General features: G+C 40.6%; 1 protein-coding gene across 1 annotated transcript in view; it reads right to left on the reverse strand.

The window, feature by feature from the left end:
* The window catches only part of MDGA2 (MAM domain containing glycosylphosphatidylinositol anchor 2), a 1,114,501-nt gene that overhangs the window by 466,973 nt on the left and 626,555 nt on the right, over positions 1-20,973 (reverse strand). The window contains exon 5 of the mRNA XM_030214886.1: positions 14,219-14,351. Coding sequence (XP_030070746.1) covers positions 14,219-14,351 — 133 coding nt within the window. The remainder of the gene's footprint in view (positions 1-14,218; positions 14,352-20,973) is intronic.

A 20,973-nucleotide genomic window follows, 5' to 3' on the forward strand; every position in this document is an offset into this window, starting at 1 on the left:
TTTACTACTTTGTAGCTTTATCGCATGCCCCCTAGTCCTAGTATTTTTAGAAACAGTAAACAAAAGATTCACATCTACCCGTTCCACTCCACTCATTATTTTATAGACCTCTATCATATCTCCCCTCAGCTGTCTTTTATGCAAGGTAAACTTAAACTGTCAATTTATGCAGATCTCAAATGCAATTAGGGCTGTAAAATGAAGGCCATAATAAATAATATATCCAGCATTATATATAAAATACTGCCATATTTTTTAACCCACTTATACATTCCATACCATTGCCTAACATATAAGTGGTTTTCAATATTGGCCCCAAATGCCAGACAAGATTATATCTGAAAACTATAATACTCTTGTTGGCCTTTTGTTTGGGAATTGCCTGTCTACCTGGTTTCTCACAACCTAACGTGTCATTTTCTAGATAAGAGAAAGGGAAATGGGACTTGATATACCACCTTTCTGAGATTTTTGCAACTACATTCAAAGTGGTTTACATATACTCAGGTACTTATTTTGTACCAGGGACAATGGAGGGTTAAGTGACTTGCCCAGAGTCACGAGGAGCTGAAGTGGGAATTAAACTCAGTTCCCCAGGATCAAAGTCCACTGTACTAACCACTGGGCTACTCTTCCACTCCTGCTATCAACTTGCCATGTCCTTGTCCCACCAAAGGAAGAAGAAAAACCACTACAGACAGTAAGGGGCCCTTTTACTAAGCCGTGCAGGCACCTATTTGCGTACAACGTGCAAAAATTTAGAACTACTGCACGGCCCGGGCGGTAATTTCATTTTTTACTTGTGTCCACTACGCACACCTGAAAATATTTTTTATTTTCTAACGTGCGGTACTAACCGGGTGGTAATTAGCAGTGTATGTGTGCTGAAGATTACCACCCGATTAACGCATAAGACTTTACCGCTAATTCAATGGGTGGTGGTAAGGTCTCAGACCCAAAATGGATGTGTGTCAATTTTTATTTTGCCGCACGTCCATTTTCGGCCCAAAAAAAAGGTCTTTTTTTACAGGCATGCTGAAAAATGGATCTATGTGCGTCCAAAAGATGCACCTACACTAGCGCAGGCCATTTTTCAGCGCACCTTAGTAAAAGGACGCCAAAGATTTATGAACCCGTGACCTATAGCAGTTGTATGGTCAATACGGCCTAATTGAGGATCTAAGATGCAAAGAGATGAAGGTAGAATATGAGGCAGAGAAGGGTGTATTGTATCAATGCAATCAGAAAATAGAAAGTATAGGAAAATACTTTAAATATTATAATTTAACATCAAAGCCTGAAGTACTCTAATGGATTTATTACCCTTCTTCTAAAAGGTAGGTGCAGAGCAGTAGAAAAGAACAAAGACATGTAGAAACACAGTGATAACATACTCATACACTGTAAGGGGCAAGGAAAGGTTTTGTAGGGACACTACCTCCTCAAGCACATAACCCTCTTATTTCTCAAAGGAAAGATGATAGCCCCAGCAAATCAAGTGCAAATAAATTTACAGCCAACAGAGGGTGCTTGGGGTCTATTAATGAAAAGTTAACTGGCAGCCAAAGAAAGGGAAGGAAGTTCAGGAAAGATCCTGGTTGTACCACCCAATTGGGGGAAGGCGTTTTCAGAAGAGAGAGGGCTATATAACTCCTAACACCTGGCAGGAAGAGGAGCATTTTGCTCAGCCCATAGAAGTGGAGGAGTTCCCTGTGACAGAGGAAGCAAGTGAAGAGCTCATGGAATGTGAGAAGTCAATTCCTATTCTCCATGAGGCAGATGAGCAGATGAAAGTAACAATGAACACTTAAGCAGCATCTGATAAAGTGAAGAGTTGATTAAGAAATTACCTTACACAATATGGTATAAGAAATACTGAAGCTATGATTCAATAGAAAAGGGCCAGTGGCCTCTCACTTATATGTTTAATCTTTAAAAGTGGTTATGCAAAAGATTGTTTTTCTTCTTCACTTGGACTAAAAAAGGAGCTTAAAAGACTGACACCGAGGAGAAGCAGTAGGCTTATATGATGAACTCTCCTACTTACTGCTTTCATGAAATGACTATATATCTGCAAAAAATAATATTTGTAGGACATCTTTCTTACCCAATAGCAAGGGCAGGGCAGATAAATTCTCCACAAACCAGTAAAATATGCAAATGCAATGTAAACATGCAAACTGTTATGAGAAGATCCACTCGATGTGCTGGGACAGGTCTGGGTCGACAGGCCATAGAGGAAGTGGGAAGAATGTATGCTGAAGCTTCTACCATGATCAGTAACAACGGGTAAAAGCTAGTTGATGATTATATTTTTCAGCCCACTAATTAACCACAGGGATGTAGAACATATGCTAATGAAAGGTAGTCTGGAAATAAACTTTGGAAGAAAGAGCCATCAACATTAGAATGTGAGTGATTACATGTCATGCCATTCCTAAGGGCTATAATTACATTTAATTTTTCAACCATATGTGTGTGTGATCCTAGATACTGATGTGTCTCTCAGTGCCTCAAACTGTTTCTGTATTAGGTTTCTTGATATTGTGTTATAGGGATGATCTGTCATTTGCAATGAAGCCTAACAAAGAGGGATACAAAGTACAAAACAAACAATCCCAAACAAAAAGCACCAAGAGCCTTCAAGACTAGAACATGTTCTTTAATTGATAGAAGTCGAAATAATGTACATCAATGACCTGACACGGGCCGTGTTTCGGCACACAATGTCTGCATCAGGGATCATAAGTCAGTACTTTCAAAAGTGAGAAAAGGATAGCGCCAAACTGTAATAGTTGACCTTCAAAGCAGTCAAACCTCTGACACCAGAACATTAGAGGTTTGACTGCTTTGAAGGTCAACTATTACTATTCTGGATAAGGCATTTATGTGCAAACTGTTACATGTTAACAAACCCTTGTGAGTGTATGCGTTATCACAAAAAAGTGCATCTTCTTTGCAAAGAGTGCATATTCTCGGCAACATAACTCCTGTAACAAAAGATGCCCAGGAAAAAAACAAGAATTTTCCTGGAAATGACACAAAATAAAAATTTTCTGGCTGCCTGTCAGTGTTATGCTTCCTAAAATTTTCAGTGTATACTGTACCAGGTAATGTATAACAGAGAATGAACATTCAAAGTTTTGAAATGGAAAGATATTTGTGAAGGGACTGGTCACCTCAAGGGATGTACAAAATCCTCAAAAAAAGATTTCCAAGCCATCTTATCAAACATGTGGAACTCTACTAAGAGAACTAGCCAATATTCATCAGGGATTTCCAAATAGGGCTCTGCTCGGTTCTGTGTATCTGTTCACATTGCCTGCTGTAGAAGACAACTCAAATGAGGCTGAACATGCAGTAGATAAATCTGGTTCCCTTGCTCAGTTCTACATTTCTGTTTACATTGCCTGCTGTCAGGCAACGCAGGAAAGGGAAATCAGAGTAAGCTCATACAAGATCGTTACTCTATCGGTTTTCTGGCTTTTTAATCTTGCAGTTTTGCTGCATATTAAGAAACCAGATAATTGAGTGTTTCTTTGTCCTTCACATTTTTTGGAAATTGTGGACTTTTGTAAGACCCTTGACATAGGTGACTTTGCCGAAACACGGACCATGTCGAGTCTGTCCAATAAAATTTGAGCTGACACCCCCCCCTCCCAATCCTGAAGGCTCTTTGCACATTGCCTGCTGTACAATTGCTGTATTGTAAATACAGTACTCTGTATTTGTGCTCAAACTGCCTGCTGGGGACTTTGGTGTTCTTTCTATGTAGATTATCTGCAGTACAAAATGAACAGCCATGCCCTATACTGTACAAATTCTTTTTTATTTTTTTCATTGTTGATTATAGTTAATAAACAATATATTTAATTAAAGACACCCTATCCCTGTTCTTCATGCATAAAGTATGTTTTCCATGCATTCTTTAAAGGGCTACAATTGTTTTCCATATTATCCAACTTTTCACTTATCCAACAACATATCGGTCCCATTTACATCAGATAATCGAGACTGTTTTGTACAAGAAACTTTATCAACTACTCTTATAGTTAAATCACTTGCTTTATCCTTATACTTATCTGATACAGAAAATCATTTATTTGATTGTTTAATCTCAATAGCCTTGAAATTAACCATTACCCACTGGTTAAGATAATTCAAACTTAAATGCGATAATATGGTGGAACTGGATACTATTATATGGAAAATGTAAAAGAGTTCTAGAATCCAACTACCCACTGCCTAGTTGTTTTATAAAATGGAAAACACTAGGGACTAAATTCAGTAAATGGCATCCAGATTTGGGCATCAAAACAGTTGCATGCTGAGCGCTATTCTATAAACAATGCTCCAAGTTGGGCACCACTTATAGAAGAGCACATAGAGCCAGGATCTGCACCCAACTTTGGGTATAAGGATTTACACCAACTGAAACCTGGTGCAAATTCTTGCATGTAAATTAGGCATGAATCCCTCGAATTCTATAACATTATGCATATCTTTAGTGAATGCCCTTGACCTGCCTATGCCAATCGCTTGGCCACGCCCCCTTTTGCATGCATCTTTATAGGATAGTGCTTACCAAGATGAATGTATAAATCTCAATTGTTGCCGATTAACACCCAATTATTGGTGCTAATTGGATTGTTAATTAAATTGCATGTGCAAATTGGGCGTGCACCCAAATTTGCACATGGGATTTTGAGCAGCATATATAGAATCTGGGGGTAGATAATTATATTTCTACATCTATGTAATATGCTTAAAACTACCATCTCTTTCATGTGATTCTGCTTGTTATTATGTTAATACGTTGTTTGTTTTATATTATGTTAATTATACTTGATAACTAAACGATTTGAAACATGTATGAATATGGCCTCTTCGTAATCTGCACTGGCTATCCCAAGGATGAGAAGCCAGGCTGGAAGTCATTCACAGAATTCCTGCATGGCAGCACGGTACTGGTGCTGAGTCACTGCAATGGCTCACTGATTTTGAAATTTTTTCCAAATATGACCAAATCAAAGTCATTAAAAGGAGTGCTCTTTTTTGAGAAATTAATATTATATTGATTTCAGTACACAGCTCACCTGTTTCTGATATGACTGCAGATGGCATGCAACATAAAAATTAATCCCATAAATTCACAATAAAAACAAAAAATTAAACCAGTAAAAATAAAGCCTAAAAGTTTTGTTTTCAAAGGATAATCAATAATTTTAAATATTTTTCCTTGAAATTTGTAAATCAAAATTGGTTCCATGTTTACAATGCAGTCCAATTATTAGAAGGGGTCTTACAGTGTGCTAACAGGTATTGGGGTGCACTGTATACCACAAGGACCAAAGGAATAAATAGGCCTTGCAGCAGATAATGCATACTGTGTACTAGCTGTTAGCAAAACACTACCTAGGTGCTGCTAACTATAGAAGTTTGAAATAGTATTACTATAGGCACCAATAATTAGGATTTTCCCTGAAGAAATTTAGCATACCGTGTGTCAGTGGTTGGGAATTAAGGCCAATGTCAGGCAGCCTTCTATGGACTGGGTCCAGTAAATGGCAAAAACAGATCAGGATCAAGGCTGGAGTGGGCTTCGACAACAACTCCAGTAATTGGGAATTAGAACTGGTGCTGGGCAGATTTCTATGGTCTGTGCCCCAAAACCGGCAGGGAGAGACAGAGGTTAATGAAGAAGTGGAATCTGTGCAGAATACCAGATTCAACTCTGGCTACCTTGTTGGGCAGACTGGATGGACCGTACAGGTCTTTATCTGCCGACATTTACTATGGGGCCGATATTCAGACTGCGGGAAATTAGAATGGCGCTGAGCCTGGATATTGAATGCCAGGCTGTTTCTGGTGACCGTCACTGAATATCCAGTTTAATTTTGGCTGGTTTAAAGATAACAGGTTAAATCAATATTCAGAGTTAGCCAGTTAGTTTTTTAAACCGGCCAAAGAAATCCTTCGTTTTCATGCGGCCAAATATGACTGCTAATCCGCTTTTAAAAATCGGCAGACGCACTACTCGATTGTATATTCCTGTAAACCTTCTACTCCTAGATTAAGGAAACGTTTTTGTTTATTGATGTATATTTCCTAGTACTTGGATCATTTATTGTGGACAAATTATTGAAAGTATTATTTCCTTATGTTTGTATCTACAAAGTTTAGTAATATTTGCCTAATTTCCATATATTTATGTTATTGCATAAATGTAAAATGAAAATTTATAAATAAAGCATTAAAAAAAATCGGCAGATAGCCAGTTATATCAACCGAAATAACTGGCTATCTGCTATCAGCTAACCCCGGGGATTCTATATAGGGTGCCTAACATTCCATGCTGAAATCCAAGTGTATTCTATAACAACCTGCTTAAAAAGCCAATCAGCATTGTTAGCAGCACTTAATAAGTGATAACGAGCACTAATTGACAATAATTAGAATTTAAGTGCACAAATCACCAAGCGTATTCTGTAATGCAATGCACCTATATTTTAATGTGTGAAAGCAAAAAGGGGTATGATTATGGGTGGGGGGCGTTCCAAAATTTACACGCAGTTATAGAATATGGCCCTCTGTGCCTTAATCTATGTGCCAGGATTTATGCCATGCTTTCGTTGGTGTAAATGGAGGTGCGCAGATTTAGGCACTAGGATATCAACTAAGAGTATTCTATATTTTGCACCTAAATCTAGGTACCGCTTACCGAATATTCTTAAGCGGAATTGTTTTCCACATGGATTTTTTAGGCACTATATGTAGAAACTGTGGATAGTCAGTGAGGGATAACTGGTTATCCTTAGCTGAATATCAGCAGATAGCTGGTTAAATGCGATTTAACCAGTCAGCAGCCATTCTGGCTGGTTAAATAGCACTGAATATCGGAGGGTATGTAACTATGGGGTTATTTTCAAAGCACTTAGATTTACAAAGTTCCATAGGTTACTAAGGAGCTTATTTGTGAAAAAGAAAAACGTCTAAAAAGTGGCATAAAGGAGAAATTAGATCTTACCTGCTAATTTGCTTTCCTTTAGTCCCTCCGGACCGGACCAGGATTGGACTGATGGGTTGTGCTCGCCTACCAGCAGGTGGAGACTGAGAAAAAACTCTGACTCTAGAGAGCCAATAGGAGCCCTGGCCATGTGACCTTAGCCTCAGTATTTGAATAACAAAGCAGGAAAGAAAGAAAGACCTTCTGTGCCGTATGGAATCCTAGCAGCCACAAAGCACTCGGCAATGCCAAGTATCAGAGCTCACCAGCAACTCTCACCAGAGAAGTGGTATGGCCCAATATGTATTACAGCTCACCAGCAACTCTCACTAGAGAAGTGGTATGGCTCACTTGTACTATAGCTCACCAGCAACTCTCACCAGAGAAGCGATATGGCTCACATGTAATATAGCTCACCAGCAACTCTCCCCAGAGAAGTGGTATGGCTCACGTATAATATAGCTCACCCGCAACTCTCACCAGAGAAGTGGTATGGCTCACTTGTCTTATAGCTCACCAGCAACTCTCACCAGAGAAGTGGTATGGCCCACTTAAGATTTTATATATATTCCATCAACTGAGCTTACCAGCAACTCTCACCAGAAAAGTGGTAAATCATATTTAAGGTTTTATAGATTTTCCAGCAACTGAGCTCAGCCACAACTCTCACCAGAGAAGTGGTATGGCGTATTTAAGGTTTTATAGATAGATTCCAGCAATTGAGCTCACCAGCAACCACCAGAGAAGTGGTATAGACCACGTAAAGTTCTGTATATATATATAGTATTGTTCCACGAATCGTAAAGGAATGAATACACTTCCTACTGAATACACTTCCTACTTAATAAAAGAAGCTAAAGAGTAGAGAGAACATGGGAGGGGCCTGGTCCGGTCCGGAGGGACTAAAGGAAAGCAAATTAGCAGGTAAGATCTAATTTCTCCTTCCTTAGCATCCCTCCGGACCGGACCAGGATTGGACTGATGGGAAGTACCAAAGCAGTAATCTGAAGGGAGGGACCCTATGAAAACTGCAGAGAAATGTTCATGCTGCATAGGCCACCTGGCGACAACTAACATGTAGTGTGTCCCAATGAGCAAAATAAAATGAAACTAGGACTAAGTTGCCAACTTACCAATGTGCACCGAGAGCACCAAAAATCGCCATAGTAAGAATAGAGCCCGCTTCTGAAGTTGTGGAATATGTTGTAATACGCTGTGGAACTGCCCTCTCAGCGAGAAGAGAAATAGACATTCTCATTTCCTTGATCCTTCGCGATATAGCGGGTTAGAAACAATGAAAAACTTTTACGCCTACTGGCTAGAAGGACAAAACCAATAAGAAAAAACCGATTGGGAAAGGTGAAAACTTTAAACTACAGCAGACCGAAAAGAAGTTACCAACCGTAGAAGTATTCCACACATAGATCTACTTGCTGCAATGGCTACTGGGAAACACTGCTTGAAGAGGAAAACTTTATAGAAAAAGTTATGGCTACTAGAAAACAGAACTTTAAGAGTCTGTTCACCTAGTTCACCTAGCTGGTGGACGAAGCGGGAGGTACAGGTGCAGGACTCCTTTAAGAAACCGCTTTGACAGTGGATGCTGCATAAGCGTGCGGTTGTCAACAGTATCATGCATCACTGATAGAGCTGCCAAATGAACTCTAATGGATGAGTAAGACAGACAAGATTTTGCAAGATGCAGAAGATATTCCAAAACATGCAAAATGGATACTGTTTGTGGAATGAAGTGGCGAGAGGAGTACCATAGAGTGAACCGTCGCCACTTTGATTCATAGGACTTTAATGTAGATTTCTGTCTGGAAGCAATTAAAACTTGAAGTACTTCCTGCGAAAATATCAAAGATGTTGCAGACCCAGTAACCACGCCATAAGTTTGAGTGACTGGGGGTCCGGATATAGAAGGGTGCCTTGGTTCTGCGTAAACACCTAGTGAGATGATGGAAGAAACGCATAAAGAAGGCTGAAAAACCCCTGCTGGACGTTGGCATCTGTCCCTGTCTCCGTCAAGACTGTTGCTGAACGGAAGAAGCAAGAAATGTTCGTGAGCCTGAAGGCAAAAAGAGATAGCCCTGAAGTGTCGCAGTGAGGAAGTAAGGCTGAAAAAATGAGAGTCCATTCACCTAAATGCAGGGTGACACAACTAAGAAAAAATGAGTACAAACTCAAGAGTATACTCTTAACTCCTCCTTGGCGGATGACATAACCCATTGCCATGGCAAGGACCAACATAGCTCTCTCCGCCTTGTTTGTCAGTAGGGAAAACAAAATTCACCCGAAGGTAAAACGAATTGCTGAGGTCCCCCAGAAAAAAAAAATATATACAAACAAGCTTCTGCCAAAAAGCGTACTGCACGAAGCATCCCAATGACAGAACTAAGGTTCTTGAGATAACTAGATGACACTTAAATAGTGCGATTGATGACCCTGAGATTCGCAATAGGATGAAGGAAAATTCCTTCTTGGGCATTAGAAAGTAAAATTGCATTCTGCAGAATAGAGCGAGGAAATGGCCGAAGGCCCAAGGTCACCAAGAAAAATATAAACTGGGATGTTTGCAGAGGAGACAAAAGACTGTGCGCCAACCTGACTAAACAAAGAGAAAATCAGAGATATCTGATGAGAGATCAAATGAGAGATCAAATGAGAGGCCTGGCTACAATCACCACCCAACCTAGAGACTGTAAGAAATGCAACACCCGGTGCGTGACCTGAGAACTCTGCTGATAAGACTTTCTCCAATTAGGCAGTCGTCTAGGTAAGAATGAAATGACCCTAAGAGCGCAATGAACATCCTCTTAGATCTATAAAAGAACGGAAGAGAGAGTACTGCTGAAAATGACCGGTTAATGCATAAGCAAAAAACTAGCCATTCTCTGGATCCTGAGGAGAAGAGGAAGGGTGACCAAGGACACCAGTTAAATAGGGCTACAAACTCCAACCCTATCTCTATGGCGTTCCATAGTTGGGTAAGTTCTGAATATAGAAAGTTCTGAATATAGGAGTCCACCAGCTATGGTAGTACGCTCCGGACAGAAAAAAATTGTCCCAGTATGAACGTCTGATTCACCGGCCTGTAATTTCTTGGATCTCCCTAATCCACATACCACTAATCCACGTACCACGGTCATGCGTCCTCCCTCACTGAGAGGTAGATTGTAAGCTCCTTTGAGCAGGGAACGTCCTTCTTTGTTAATTTGTACAGCACTGCGTAACCCTAGTAGCGCTCTAGAAATGTTAAGTAGTAGTAGTAGTACCAGACTCACACCCAATAGATATGAATGTTGAGCTTGTTTCAGGTTAAAACACCGAACCTAGGCCCAGGGTCCCCGGTGTTTCTAGTGGTGAACAGCCATGGCAAATATTGTATGCGTTAGTTTGCAGAATTACTGCAAAGCCTTGCTTTTGGAGCAGAGATTTCTGTTCGATACTCTCGTGAGAGGTTTTTTTTTTTTTTTTTTTCTTTTCTTTAATGCTGTTCTGGCTGTAGAAAGGTGGACATTTGAGCTTCCCCAGAATGGCAAAACTTATGTACCTATGCCCATTAGATATGAATGCTGGACTTGATGGACTTTAGGCCTTACCCAGCATAACCATACTTATGTACCTATGGTATAAATACACAGGAAGTGAGTGAATCCCCTTCCAATTGAAAGAACACTCTGGAGTGAAGGCGCATAGAATGAAAATGAAAAAGGACAAACTTGGAAATTACCTGTAACGAAAAAAGTGAAGTTGTGCCACAGCCACTTGGTGAAGGCATTGTAGACAAGACTGTATCTGAATTCAAGAAAGCTTGATATAACATCAGGTCTCTAAGGAAGAGGAAGACATAGCAGATGGTATGTATAGGCATACTGGACCAAACCAGGATGTTTATAATCTGCCAATGCTGAACTGATAGAGTAGTGACAAACACGAGTAGATGGTTTGAGGACTGTCCACTATCTTTAAGTGAAAGAATGACTTTATTCTCTAAGTGACCATATGTCCTGTAAAAACCAGAAGAAAGCTAAAATGAAAAATGAGAGGCTTCAAGGCAGTTGGAAAAGAAGGGAAGACATGAATAAAGCATGCCTGCTAAGGCAGCTGAGTGACTGGGAGCTTGGTAGACAGGACTGTCCCTCAGAGAATATGAAAGAGCTGATATATCCCCATGGCATCTGAACAATATACTGTATGCCTCTAGAGAAGGCTTCTTAAAGTCGGAAAAAGAAAACACTGTGTAACACTACAGCCATTGAGAGTGTCTGTTAAGTTCTTAAAACACTATATAACATCATACGCATGGAGTAAAATGCTTGAAAGGAACTAAGATATTATGGTCAGAATTGCAAAGTACCAATCAATTGACTCTTAGACAATGTAGTCCTATTCACCAGGGAATGAGAAAGACAGAAATTTACTCTATGCCTATAGAGAAAGTTTCTAAAGTTCTTAAAACACTGTATAATACTACAGCTATTGAGGAAAATGCTTGAAATGAATTATGATATTATGATAAGATGCAGATTTTCCACCAGGCAATGAAAAATGACTGAGCACCAGAAAAAACTAGTGTTAACAGCCCCATGATACATAGAAATTTAAAAGAAGAAAAGCTTGTTATATATCCATATATGAAAGGAGCCCCCTTTCAACCAAATATTGCCTGCTGATGTGAAGAGCATTTTAGAATACGCCGTTCAGCACATACAAAAGTGTACACATCTTGGAGCCGAACTGCTCTATGAACTGCAGCCTTACCTTCAGCAGAGAGATCCCCGACTGATAAGATGGAGGGAGAAACAAAATGGCCGCCGTTCGCTCCACTGGCCCTGTGGCGATCGTCGACAGCGCGCCCGACACCTCCGAACAAGCGGAGCCCAGTGGAACGGCGAAGAAACAACAGCCGGCGAAAAAGGCCCCGAAAAAACTGGAGGCAGCACCGGACCCGAAGAAACCTTGAAGGGAGAGCAAAATTTACATGTTCCGGCTGCGTGAACTGCGCGACGCTGACCGACAGCAGCTGTTTGAACTTTTAAGCCATATCGGAAAAAACAGGTGGCCGCGCTTACGCGGTTCGCACCTTTCTTTTTTTTTTTTTTTTTTCATTTGTTTAAACTGCCGCCGCCAAAACGCAAGAAAATGGAGGAAATTAAATCTGACGAGAAAAATCGCTGTTTAAAGTCACAGATACTGAATTATTTTCTTCTGTTTGTTTTTTTTTTTTTTTTTATAACCCCTCAATCATAATAAAACACTGGAGCTGCCTGCTCGTTAGAAGTCTGGGGAAAGAAAGGCTGCTTCTTTGAATTTACTTTTATTTGATTTAATTCTTTTAAAGCAGCTACCTGTTAAAAGTGGCTGCCTCTCCCAAAGACGGTACACCTTTCCAGAGAAAGGGACGGCCCTTCCCTGCTAAGCCAGGGAGATGGGGAGGAAAGGGGGTGGACTCGAGACACCCGAGTTTAACACCCCCGAGGCTGTCAAAGAAAGAAGAGAAAGGAAACCCTGTCAAGCCTCTAAATAAGATTCCAGGCACAGAAGAATTATCACAAATATCTGTAATATCTAAAGAGAAAAGGAGAGAGACTAATGGGCTCACTTCCTACCTGCTGGGAGACTGAGAAAATACTGAGGCTAAGGTCACATGGCCAGGGCTCCTATTGGCTCTCTAGAGTCAGAGTTTTTTCTCAGTCTCCACCTGCTGGTAGGCGAGCACAACCCATCAGTCCAATCCTGGTCCGGTCCGGAGGGATGCTAAGGAAGCAGCGTTTGGAAATTTTTTTCTCACAACGGCCAAAACAATATTTTGAAAACAAATGTTTACATGTTTTTCTATGAAGTCCATCAGAAGTGTGTTCAAAACACAAGGGGGCATGTTGGGGGTGTGTTAAGGGAGGGATCTGGACATTCCTAAGACCTGGACGTTTTACAGATATAATGGAACAAAACAAAAACGTCCAGGACTAAAACTAAGACATTTTGAGCTAGACCTGTTTTTATAATGAATAAGGCACAAAAGGGTGCCCAAATAACCAGATGACCACTGGAAGGAATCAGGGGTGACCTCCCAATACCCCCCCTGCCTGAGATGTTAGAGTCAGGTCTATTATAGCAGCATCAGGTCCCTGGAGTAGCGTAGTGGTCAGTACAGTGCAGTGCACCATGGTGTGAGGGACTCTGGTCCCTATCTCCCTCTACCTGGCACATTTGTGGTGGGAACTGTAAGCCGTCCAAAACTCACTAGAAACCTACTGTACCCACATATAGGTGCCCCCTTCACCCATAAGGGCTACTGTGTACAGCAGTGGGCAATGGGTTTTGGGGGGCTCAGCAGACAGAATAAGGGCACAACAGTAAGATGTGTAGTACCTGGGAGCATGTTTTTGAAGTCCACTGCAGTGCCCCCTAGGGTGCCCCATTTATCTCCTGGGATATCTGGGGGACACTGGCTTGATTTTGTGTGTTTTGCACTTGGACTTTTTTTTTTAATGGACCAAAAAACAAAAAGCCCAGATCACAAAACCTTGTTGAAAATAGTATTTTTGAGAAAAAAAAGAAGAATTTTTTCTTTTATGAAAATGACCTTTTTTATTCAGATTTTGGATGTTTTTTGTAAAATGTCCAAAGTCAGACTTAGACATCATATTGAAAATGCCCTTCTATGTAACTTTGGAATTCTAAGTGCTTTGAAAATACTCCTCTATGTGACTGTGATATTATGTTTTAAGGATTTTCAATAAGACAAACAAGGTATAACACAAAGATCAACAAATGTGAACTCCTCCACATACATCCAGAATTGTTTTATAATATCTGCTTGTTATACTACTATCATGTTTTATCATTATAATGTTACCCAAGATCCTGCTGTAATACTAAATGTCTATTTTCTTATATATTTCCACCATTCATGATGTATTGTAAGCCACATTGAGCCTGCAAAGAGGTGGGAAATTGTGGGATACAAATGCAATAAATAAATAAATAAATAAATAAATGTAGCCTAAACAAATAAAGGTATTTATATAAATGTATAAAGAAAAAGTATATTTTGGTGTATTGGTTTACCAAACGTGTAGATAGATCCTATTAAACTGACTATGTGCTTTCACAAGCTAGCTCGTATTATATACTGAATTGATTTAAAGAGTCTCTCAAAATACCAAATCAAATATATGATGTGTACAGGACAGAGTTCAATACCTGTTCTATTGGAAAGTTTAAATGACACCATCTTGTCAGGAATGTTACACACGTTTCTTACAGATGCAATGCAGCTATAATTCGCATAGTCCTGAGGTCGAAGGTTCTTTAGCTTCAAGATCTTTGTTTCACCCTGCTCAAAGAGAAGAAAACATGAAAGAGATGAACATAACAGCCATGGCACACTGTCAAATATAGTAACGTAATAGAAACATGATTAAACAGTTTAGTTTCACTCTCTTCAATCTATTTCAGAAAACTAATTTCTAGAGATGATTCAAAGGAAGACAAATCTCCTATAAAATTTAGGTAAACTGAATACAAATGCACCATTGTTTAGCTATACCTCTGTAAAAGTGTTTCAACAAGGTCCCTTTTAACCAGTGCTTTTTTTGTGCCGGTACAAGCCGGTATGGCGTACCGGCACCTTTTTTCTGTTCTGCCCCCTGCAAATCTAATATTTATTGAATTTGCAGCGCGAACCGGCGGTAGTGAAACCAGCAAGCAAGCAGGCTCGTCTCCTTCTCGCTTCCCTGCCCTCTCTCAGCACAGCGTCCCACCCTCGCGGAAAGGAAATTACATCAGAGGAAGGCGGGATGCTGTGATGAGAGGGCAGGGAAGCGACGAAAGCGGGATGCACTTACTAGGGACAGAGAAAGTACCTACATATAATGTGTACAGCACTGTGAACATCTAGTAGCACTATAGAAATAAGTAGTAATAGTATGCTCAGTGTGTTAAGCATCACACTGCAAAACCTCACTGTTAAAAAAATTGAGGAAAGTCTCCCTTGTCCTCAGAAAAGAATAAGGCAGCCCCATTAAAAGGGGAGCTACCCACAAACGGACCGATGGCCAATGAGGCTGTTGAAAAAGAGGGGGAGGGGGAGGAACAAGAAAAAGAATGGGGCAGGAAGTGGAGTAGTACAAGAGATAGATAGAAAAAAGAAGGCAGAGAAACATGGGGAGGAAGATGGAAATAAGGGGTTAAGAACAAGATAGGGAAGAAGCAATGGAAGGGTGGAGCACAGGTAACAAGAGAGGAAGCTGAGAAAGAGAAAAGGGTAGAGAAGGCATAACAGGACAAAGCTTAGCTTGGACAAAAAACATCACACACTGGCCAACCAATTTCCTTTCACCACTTCTCGGCACAGACCTAACATCCTAGTGCAGTAATCGATCATGCGAGAAGCACTGACGGCGTGCATTTCCGCTGCTGGGAGAGAGCGATAGTGTGCCCACAGCAGTTACAGTGTCACAGAGTATTTTGTAATCCCTGAGTGTTGTCTAGTTATCAAACACCAGGTCTCATGAACAAAATGGCTGCTTGTTACATCTAACACAGGATGGCTGACCCCTCTGGGTGCCCATGTGACCAACAACCATGAGATCAGTGGCATTATGACCTTGACTTCCATGCTTTCCCCAGTAGCACTTAATTCCCCAAACTTAAAAGTAAAAGAAAACAATAAAATGTAATTGCTGCAGCGTGTACTGACCCTGATTGTCCACTGCCCCTTGTCTGCTACCTCTGCCCGCATTTCAACCTAGTCCCAGCAGTGAAAGATGATACAGGGACCCTAAAAGGGTGTCAGCAAGATCATGTGTGCCCTGATATACATGCCAATCTACTGCATGTCTCTTTTTCGTGCTGCTCTTACTTCCAAAGTAGATGGTCGAGGATGCACAAGGGGAGGAGCAAGGAAGCTAAATCACCACCGGAATGCTAAGCCACTCCTTCCTCCGGGTCCTATACACCGGTTTCTCTAAATTGCATGGGTTACTACCCACCCTGAGACGCTGGTAAAATGGAGGACATGGTCTCGTCTGCCCTGCTGTTGGACTGATTGTCACGTGCCAAGCAGCAGACTAGTTAACCCCACATGTCAAAGGACTGCTTGAGGGGAGTCGTGCACGTCGCAGCAAGGGTGGTGCCAGTGGAAGGAGAGGGTACCCGCTGCAGCGCAAGGGCTCTATCCACTGTTTGATCACCCTTGTCCTTTAATAAAAAGGTAAATTGGGTTACAGACCAGGGATTACCACCAACCCTGTGACACTGTAACTCCTGCGGGCATACTATTGCTCTCTCCTGGCTGCGGAAATGCATGCCGTCAGCGCTCCTCGTGTGATCAATTAATGCACTAGGATTTTAGGTTCATGCTGAGAGAGGTGAAAAAAAACGGTTGGCTGGTGCGCAAGGTTTTTTGTCCAAGCTGAGCTTTGTACTGTTCTGCCTTCTCTGTCCTTAGAAATGTAATCACCTTCCTGGCCTATATTCTGTATCTCCTCAAACAATAAGCTAGGAGAATGGAGAGAATGTGGAGGGGGAGGAGAACACTAAAGGACCTGACCCAGATCAAAAAGCATTACAACTACTATCACTCTGCATTGAAATCAGTCCAACATTCTTACTATCCTAACTTGATCAATAAGTCCACTAACCTTCCTAAGAAATTGTTTGCTATTTCATCTGATCTCTGCGGACTCAAGGATCCCCTGCAGCAGAAGAGCTTGCTCAATTTTTCAATTTTCTGTCCTACAGAATAATTTGCTTTCCTAACTGGAACTGTCTCTTTGTCACCTGCTTTGCCACTCAACTCAATCCAGCTGACATCTCTTATGAGGGCTCACTGCCATTGTTGTTCAAAGTACTAGGTCTAAGTATTTAAGTAAGTAAAAGTAAAAATAAATTTATATGTTAATAAGTAAAAGTAAAACTACAGTGAAGAACACATTAAAAATGCACTTAAGTGAAAGTAAAAAAGTTATTGCCTAATATAATGCTTTTTGAGTACAAACTATAATGAATGCAATTATTATTAATGTTTTTATCCCAACAACTTCATTGTTCAACAATTCAATCCATTTTGCTTCTAATAAAACTAAATTTTGAAAATAACTGTTACTCATGCAAGTGTGCTTGTGAGTCATTAATCCAGCAAAGGTATTCAACAATTGCAGTAGCAGGAAGTGGATTGTTCAGTCCAGGGCTTTTTTTGAGGGGGTACTTGGGGGTACTGAGTACCAGCACCTTTTTCTTTGTCTGCTAAAACTGACCCATGGACCCAGGTTTTAATGAAAGAGCTCAGGCTTTACACACCAATTCAGTCTTGTCATAGATTCTGAGACTGGTTGCACGGGGCCTGGCTATTATGGGGTGGGTCCCTCAGTGATCACCCCACTCCTGAAGGGTGGCCTAGCATTTGAGTACCGGCACCTTTTTTGGTTCAGTCTGATAAAAAGTTCCTTCAAATCAGGCCAGGTTGCAATATTACTGATGTCTTCTGACTGGGTCTGCAGGTTTTTACTTCCGTATAGCAAAGAGTACTTTATCATCATTATTGTCATTATCATCTGCATTAGCAGTGCTGTCTAATTCATCACTTGAATCTTCATCTTTATCTTCCTTACCATCGCCATGCTGTCCAGTTATTACAAAGAAGGCTTTCACAAAGTTTAAATCATTGTCTGTTGTTGTTCTAACAATTTTTTGTCTAATGGCAAACTCTGAATATCTTTGAGAACTGATACAAGAATGTCAAATGTGTAGGAACGTTTCACTCTTAAAGTCAGACAAGCACACTTCCTCTCTAAAAACTCTATCAATCCAGTGGATAGTCACCCCAATGGAAATTTTTCCATGCAATGACCAGCTGTCTGTTGTGATAGAGACAAATGTCTGTTCAGCATGAATTGCTACCAGCTTTAGCTTCATCAGCGCTTCAAAGTGACCCAACTCATCACTGTTCTGTTTGACTGGAGATCAATAACTAATTCAACAAACATAAGAATTCCACTGATCTTATAGGCTATATTCATTGAACAGCAAAATTTGAGATGATCCACTGTTTGCATGACGAAGTTTGCAATAGCAAAATCCTGTTCCTAGTTTTGCTGTTTCACTTGGTTTACTAAGGAATAGCTTTTACTTTTTACTTCTTACTGCAATCTTCAAACATAACTGAGTAAAAGTAGTAAAAATTGGCAAAATTATTACTTCAGGAAAAGTAAAAGTAACAAATTTTATTCTGTACTTCTTTACAAATAAAAGTGACAAAACTTTAAAACTTTTACTTAAGTACAGTAACTAGATACATTTAGGGCCCTGTTTACTAAGCCACACTGAAAGTGCGCAAACATTTTAGAGTGTACTAAAAGTTAGAGTGTGCTAACACTAGAGACACCCATAGGAATATAATGGGTGTCTCTGTCATTAGCACGCAATAATTTTTAGCATGCGCGGCTTAGTAAACAGGGCCCTTACTTAGTTACTGCTCAGTGCCCACTTTTCTGGCCTACTTTCCTTTTCTTGGTCTCCGTTAAACCTAGCCTTTAGTTGTTCCCTTGCAAAAACAATTTCTTCTGTTTGTTCCATTAATTCTTTTCCCTCTCAGTGACTCAAAAATTCCAGCTTTTGGTCTATTCCCTTTACTCTAGTAATTAACAACAGTTTACCATCTAGTATTTTCCCTGGTACCTGGAAGCAGGTTCTTGTTTGTCCCTTTCTGAAAAAGGCTACTCTCAACCCATCTGTTAGCTCCAATTATAGACCAGTTTCAATATACTTATTCAAGCTTTTGGAGGAACTGGTCTTTCAACAGTTAATTATTTATGTTGAGCTGTGTCATGTTCTATATCCATGTCAGTCAGGTTTCAAGCCTGGACACAGCACAGAAACAATTCTGATGACTCCACTAAGTGAGCTTTATAGTTTTCTTGACATCTATAAAGTAGCATTGGTAGTCTCTCTTAATATATCCACGGCCTTTGATCTCATTGATCAAGACCTATTATTTGCCAGACTTGCTTCTACTGGGATCTCTAGTCCAGCTCTCTAATGGTTCATCTCATTTTTATGATGACACTCCTTCACAGTCTCTCCACCCTCTTCTCCCTCATCAATGTACTACTACCTATCTTGAGCTGTTCTATAGGGATTGGTCCTAGTCCCATTATTGTTTAACATCTTTTTCAGCCATCTGGCAACTGTGATACAGGACTGAGGTGTGAGTGCCTTTTACTATGCAGATGACAACCTACAGATGTCTTACATGGATCCCAATAATCCAAACCTCATCTAACTGCACTACTGCCTCACTACTGTTGCTCGCTGATTGAAAGAAAATAGGCTCACCTTGAACCCAGCCAACATTTGCATCCTGGAACACCAATTAACTTTTCTGCCCATCTGTTGCATCCCTGCTACTTGGGTCCCCAAAGACCATGGTGGACTCTCAAATATTTACTACTACTACTACTACTACTACTACTATTTAGCATTTCTATAGCGCTACAAGGCATACGCAGCACTGCACAAACATAGAAGAAAGATAGTCCCTGCTCAAAGAGCTTACAATCTAATAGACAAAAAATAAATAAAGTAAGCAAATCAAATCAATTAATGTGAATGGGAAGGAAGAGAGGAGGGTAGGTGGAGGCGAGTGGTTACAAGTGGTTACGAGTCAAAAGCAATGTTAAAGAGGTGGGCTTTCAGTCTAGATTTAAAGGTGGCCAAGGATGGGGCAAGACGTAGGGGCTCAGGAAGTTTATTCCAGGCGTAGGGTGCAGCGAGACAGAAGGTGCGAAGTCTGGAGTTGGCAGTAGTGGTGAAGGGAACAGATAAGAAGGATTTATCCATGGAGCGGAGTGCACGGGAAGGGGTGTAGGGAAGGATGAGTGTGGAGAGATACTGGGGAGCAGCAGAGTGAATACATTTATAGGTTAGTAGAAGAAGTTTGAACAGGATGCGAAAACGGATAGGAAGCCAGTGAAGGGTCTTGAGGAGAGGGGTAGTATGAGTAAAGCGACCCTGGCGGAAGATGAGACGGGCAGCAGAGTTTTGAACCAACTGGAGAGGGGAGAGGTGAGTGTAATCAAGGACAATCAGCTCTCATTAAAGTCCAGATCATCCCCATTATTAAACATTGTTTCTTTGCTCTGTGGCAGTTTTGGACAATACATACGTTATTTTGACAAAGTTAAACAACTAACTCTGCTGTAACCTTGTGGTCTTACAGCATGACTACTGTAGGGTGATCTGTATCCATGCTCTAGTTAAAAGAATACAGTCTGTCCAGAAGACCACCATTAGTTTAAGATTCTGATTCTTGCACATTAGATTTGTACACTGCTTTATTTAACTTCCTTAATTGCTCCATATTCTCCAGTCAGGCACTTTTGGTCATGTTATGAGAATCAGCTATCCATAATACCATTATCCAGCGCTAACCTGAACGTCGCAGTGCCTTTTTTTATGCAGCACCATCTCTCTGGAATTCACTGCCACCTTCCATTTATGTCAAAGCTTCACTAAAAAGTTGGTTCTTAAGACACTTCTATTTATTCAAGCATTTCAAATGAAAGAATGATGTATGGAGGGCATGGAATAATAAACAAAGAAATGTATTGTTAAGTTTGAGTCTAAGAATTATGTTTTCCTAGATCCAGAACATTTAAAGAATATTTTGGATAACAGGGTTCTTCCTGTTCTTATAAGCTGTATCTTCTCCAGCATTTGGTAATGGGAAAAATAATCCACATCATAGTTACCTGATTTTAGGTTCCACCTTAGGAATCAGCACCCAAGAAAAAGACCTAGGTGTCACTGAGGTGCATAATCGAATGTTGCCGGTGAAATAGTTCGCCGGCGATCTATTTTGGCGGCGGCGCAACAGCTGGCCGGAACCGTATTATCGAAAAAGATGGCCGGTCATCTTTTTTCCCGATAATATGGTTTAGCCCGGCCAAATGCCAGAG

The sequence above is a fragment of the Microcaecilia unicolor genome, chromosome 9, assembly GCF_901765095.1.
Source record: "Microcaecilia unicolor chromosome 9, aMicUni1.1, whole genome shotgun sequence".
In the NCBI taxonomy this organism is placed as follows: Eukaryota; Metazoa; Chordata; class Amphibia; order Gymnophiona; family Siphonopidae; genus Microcaecilia; species Microcaecilia unicolor.